At 37.8% G+C, this 5,155-nt stretch overlaps 1 protein-coding gene across 1 annotated transcript; it reads left to right on the top strand.

Moving 5' to 3' along the window:
• Positions 1-3,786: 3,786 nt before the first annotated feature.
• LOC145089128 (NAD-capped RNA hydrolase DXO1-like) lies at positions 3,787-4,778 on the top strand. The gene is made up of 5 exons (XM_079027612.1): positions 3,787-3,917; positions 4,005-4,058; positions 4,328-4,412; positions 4,499-4,597; positions 4,656-4,778. The coding sequence occupies exons 1-5, from the start codon at positions 3,787-3,789 to the stop codon at positions 4,776-4,778; spliced, it is 492 nt and encodes a 163-aa protein (XP_078883738.1).
• The last annotated feature ends 377 nt before the right edge of the window (positions 4,779-5,155 follow it).

Below are 5,155 nucleotides of genomic sequence, written 5' to 3'. Positions count from 1 at the left end.
TTGAGGGTGCGGTTTGCACTCAACCAACTTCTCTTGGGGGCGAAGGACTGGTGGAAGTTTGTAACCGCGACCTATTCAACAGCTGAGCTGACTGCAGTGACTTGGGAGAGGTTTACTGCGATGTTTCATGACGAGTATGTTCCCCAGGTGGAGAGGGAACGTTTAGCTCAGGAGTTTCTGACCCTCAAGCAGGGGACTGAGTCGGTGACAGTGATTATGAGGATGTTTCATGAGCGGGCGCTGTTTTGCCCAGAACTGGTGTCCATTGAGCAGGCTCGCATGAGCCGTTATCTGAGTATACTGAGGAGGGACATCCGTGAGTTCGTGGCGAACTCGAATTACCAGACATTTGCCGAGCTCCAGGAAAATGCCCGGAAGAGGGAGATTGAGCTTGAGACACAGGCGAGGGAGGAGACCGAGTCTCAGAGGGGTGATCGGCGACCGACGCAGTCGCAGCCGGCCGCCAAGCGGGCAAAGCCTGCTAATTCGAGGACGGGTAGTTCAAGGGGCCGCACTTGTGGGAAGTGCGGCAAGAGCCATGATGGGTCGTGTAAGACTGGGGTATGCTACAAGTGTGGGAAGGAAGGACATTTCGCGAGGGATTGTCCTAAGGGGTTTTCGGTTTGCTTTCATTGCTACCAAACTGGCCATCGGAAGGCCGAGTGCCCCCAACTTCAGAGGTCAGCTCAGTGATCTGCACCTGCGGTTCGAGCTACTTAGACCCGACTAGTGAAGGCCGAAGCACCGAAGGCTAGGGGGAGAGCCTTCCAGTTGACTGCGGAGGAGGTCCGCGCAGCGCCTGACGTCGTGGCGGGTATGTAATCTTTATCTATTTTATGTTGATTTTATGCTATTGTAATTGCTATATGTTATGCGTAGGTACTTTTCTTGTGAGTTTTGTACCTGCATTAGTGTTGTTCGACTCGGGTGCGAGTCGGTCTTTCATATCTGTGGCTTTTAGTCAACACATTAGTCTTCCGAGAGAGGCGTTGAGTCGACCTCTGCAGGTTTCCATAGCAGATGAGCATGAGGTATGTGCTACCGAGGTGATACGTGGATGCATGCTGGAGATCTTCGGGATGGAGTTTCTGATTGATTTGATTCCGATTGCAATGAGGGATGTTTGTGTTGTAGTAGGCATGGATTGGTTGAGCCGTTTCGGGGCTATCATAGATTGCGAGCGTCAATTGCTGATGGTAGGTTGTACATAAACACAACTTTATACTCATTTCCTCTAATAGACTCTTCCAAAATCTTGATGCGAAACGACTCTCACGATCTGATACAATCGTTAAGGGAACACTGTGAAGTATTACTTTCTCCTTCGCGTAGCCATTTTCATGCTTATCCATAGATTATCTTTCATTGGCTACTATGAAGTGTGCACTCTTTGTGAACCGATCCACGACTAACCAAATTGTGTCGTGATCGTTTTTCTTTTTGGGCAGTTTAGTCACAAAATACATGGTGATATCTTCTTATTTATCCATGGGTATAATCAAAGGTTCTAAACTCCCATATGGTTTCTGATGTTGTGCTTTAACTCTCGCATAGTTACACACTTTGCCACCTACTTTGCATCATCGAGATTCAACGTTGGCCACAATAGTAAAGTTTTAGATCCTTATACATCTTAGTGTTGTCGGGATGAATCGAGTACATGGTCTTATGAGCTTCTTCCATAAGAAGGTATCTTATTTCTCCCATCTTAGGCACCCATATACTATCTTTGAATACCTTCAATCCTTGACTATTTGTACCGAATACCAATGTTTTTCCTAAACGTTGTTCCTTTTGGTCATTTTTTTCAAAAGCTTCACTACTAGAAAAACAGCCTTTTACGACGCGCAATGCGTGTCGTAAAATGCTCAGACGACGCGCAAATGTGTGTCAAGGAAGGCCATGTCATAACGAGAGATGACACGCTTTTGCGCGTCGTCTATAGACGACGCGCATTTACGACACGCAGTTACGACACGCATTTACGACACACATTTTGCGACACGCATTTACGACATGCAATGCGTATCAAGGAAGACCCTATCATAAAGGAAGACGACATGCATTTGCGTGTTGTAACCTCACGACGCGCGTTTAGGACACGCATTGCGTATCATTATAGCCCCTTTCATAAAGGAAGATGACACTCATTTGCGTATCATAAAGTTCAGCAACCATTTACAATATGCATATACGACGTGCCTTTATGATACTCTTTTATGCATAATACAAAAATATAGAAAAAAAATATATACCAAAACAATCAATTTAATCCAATAACATCATGTCAAAAAATTGTAATACATTGATATTAAAGGGATCTAATTGTACATTGTTATTAAGAGGTTTTCCCTAACTATATAACCTAATACTACATTGCTATAAAGGGGCACCTTCTTGTTTCAGTAACTCATCATTAAGCTGTCTAAAGAAGCTTTGAAACCCTTCATGTATCCAACCAGTCATCATGTCTCTTAGCTTCAATATCAATCCTAACTCTTGATAAAAAACAACACGAAAATCCTACACAATAATCATGTCAGTTGTACAATATCAATATCAACTAATTAATAATACACATGGTATGTATGAAAGTGGAATCAAAATGATCTACCAACAAGTTTTTTATACCGTCTTGAATCAAAGTATTTTTGGTGGCCTCAAGGGTAGCTCGCAAAGGATACTCCTTGCTTGTGCCATCTTCCTTTTGAATTTGCAGGAGAGTGTCTGGCTGTTAAAATCAGAAAAGAAAACCAACCAAACCATTACATTGCTGTGACTTGCATTTATCCCTACAATTCAACTTTAATGGCATTAAAAAAAATATGCATGATATAAGTTATTATTTCACTTGATCAACCAACAGACCACTGTGCTGCCTCACTTTGTCAACCACTTCCTGAGCTGTAGCCTTCCTTAAATTGCTTATTGACTTACAGGCGACAAGAAGAGGGTACATAAGAGCCTGAAATGGATTTTGAAACTGGTAAGTCTACATGGTGTTTTATTTTCTAAAAGGGTAAAAAAGGAAAAAACGGAAAGGACATGCGGATGGCTTTGTCCTATGCGAACGAGAATATATTTTATCAACTATCTCACAACATGATTATTTGATTGGATAATTGCAATGATCCGAGGTAAAACAACCAACCTTGTGTTGATGTTAACATGTGAAAAACCTTTCTGTAGTGTTGTTTGAACATCAACAGTAGCTCCATGGTTGAACCATAAAGTGAGAAGACGAAGGATGTCCTGGAAAAATAAAAAATGTGAACAACTCATAAACATTAAAGATATATGAAAAAACAATGGAATAAACCATTCCATTCCTTTCTTATAATGACTCACCTGCAAGCTATCATCTACACACTTAGCATGTGCTGCACAAGCTATAGAATGAAAGTAGCTAGTGATACTAAAATCACCGGTTAATATATATAAAAAATTAAAAAGAAAAAATCAGAGAACAAACAAACCTGAGTACGGTGCTGTAGTTATCAATCAGTTTACAAAATTCTACTTTTCTTTTTTGACATACTAAGAAACATCCACCAATTTTAGCAATGAAAATTATCATATGATTGAATGACATTGCTGTAGTTGGGTGAATGTGTCAAATGTTGTAATAGGAAATAATAAATGTAAAATGCTATGATAAACAAACGAATGATCCAACACCTTGTCATAAAATCAAAAAGTATAAATTACATGAGTGCCATTTGGTTATCAATCATGATGAAGAGTTGAAATTTGGGGTTTATAGGGTTGGGGTTCCTTCAGAAGCTGATGAAGGAATATTGTTCTGTGATTAAAACCAAATTAGGTGCACTCTGGATTTTAATGGGTGCTAAAATGGACTGTTGTGATTCCACTAATGAAGGAAGGAGTTTTATGTGGAAACGAAAACAAGTCGTGAGGTTAGTTATTTAAAAAAAAAATTAATCATCTCCCAATTGTCGAAAATGATAAAAATGATATAAGACTTTTTTGGTGTATATTTGCAGTTGGATTACCACACTGAATAAAGATTTGAGAGGGAAAAGTTACTCAAGTTTTGGGTATATTATTTTATTTCTAGCTCTAATACATTATAAATATGTATATGCACTATAAAAATTTAAGGGTATATTTTAACAGTTTCAAGGGTATTTATAATATCTATGTTTGGGAATATTTATTTATTTATAAAATTATAGATCCAATCTTTTCTTGCTGGTGTCCCTTATATCATCATTGTATATATGTATGTATGTCCTGCTAATTAATGTAAAAGAATATATTATATTTTTAGCAAACAAGATTTAAATAAGTCCTTTCTTTCTTGCAGTGATGATTCTGGTAGGCTTGTAGGTACAAAGAGATTAAGAACCAAAGATATAACTCATAGGGTAAAAATGAAAAATTATTGGCAGGTGATCTTAAATTACCTATTTACCCCTCCTCCTAAGTCCTAAAACATTAAACGTGATTAGGTGTCTTGAATCTAATTGATGAACAGGGAGGGGTATGCTTAACAATTGCTGATGATGTTTTATGTTGGCTTTATGGCACAGTTAAAGAGAGTAAGATTTTTCATTTTTGTATTTTCTACCAAGGGGTATTTTAGTCTTTTTTTTTATCAACCTAACCTATTATTTTATTTTGGAATATAATAGATGAAGACTACATACATATTGCAATTTGTTGCACCGTTTACTCGTTTTAAGCTTCTACAGGCACAATCTTGCCCACAAGAAATAACTGATCATGTTCAACAACTACGAAACACTCATTCTTGAAAAAATCATGAAAAAAGATATACCTACATTAAGTTTAAGATCATATGCAAAGTCTTATTATATATAAATGGCAGAATGCCCTAAGGCCAAAAATGCCTCTTTTGAATTCTAGGCATGTTGATTTTCAGCAGGATATATATATATATATATATATATATATATATATATATATATATATATATATATATATATATATATATATATCAACAGATGAGGGAAATTCTAGGCATGTTGATTTTCATCCAACTAATTACTACCTCTTCATGTTTTCCTTATTAGCAATGTATTTGATGAAAAAAATGATGTAAAGATTGGCTCATGGAATGAAAAGCCAAACATGGCATCGACTAGAATGTTGAAGTCCTCTGATAAGTTCA

The sequence above is a fragment of the Lactuca serriola genome, chromosome 2 (assembly GCF_051521515.1).
Source record: "Lactuca serriola cultivar US96UC23 chromosome 2, Lser_US96UC23_V15, whole genome shotgun sequence".
Lineage (NCBI taxonomy): Eukaryota > Viridiplantae > Streptophyta > Magnoliopsida > Asterales > Asteraceae > Lactuca > Lactuca serriola.
The sequence above is the reverse complement of the archived record's forward strand: the minus strand, read 5'-3'. Positions and strand labels throughout refer to the sequence as shown.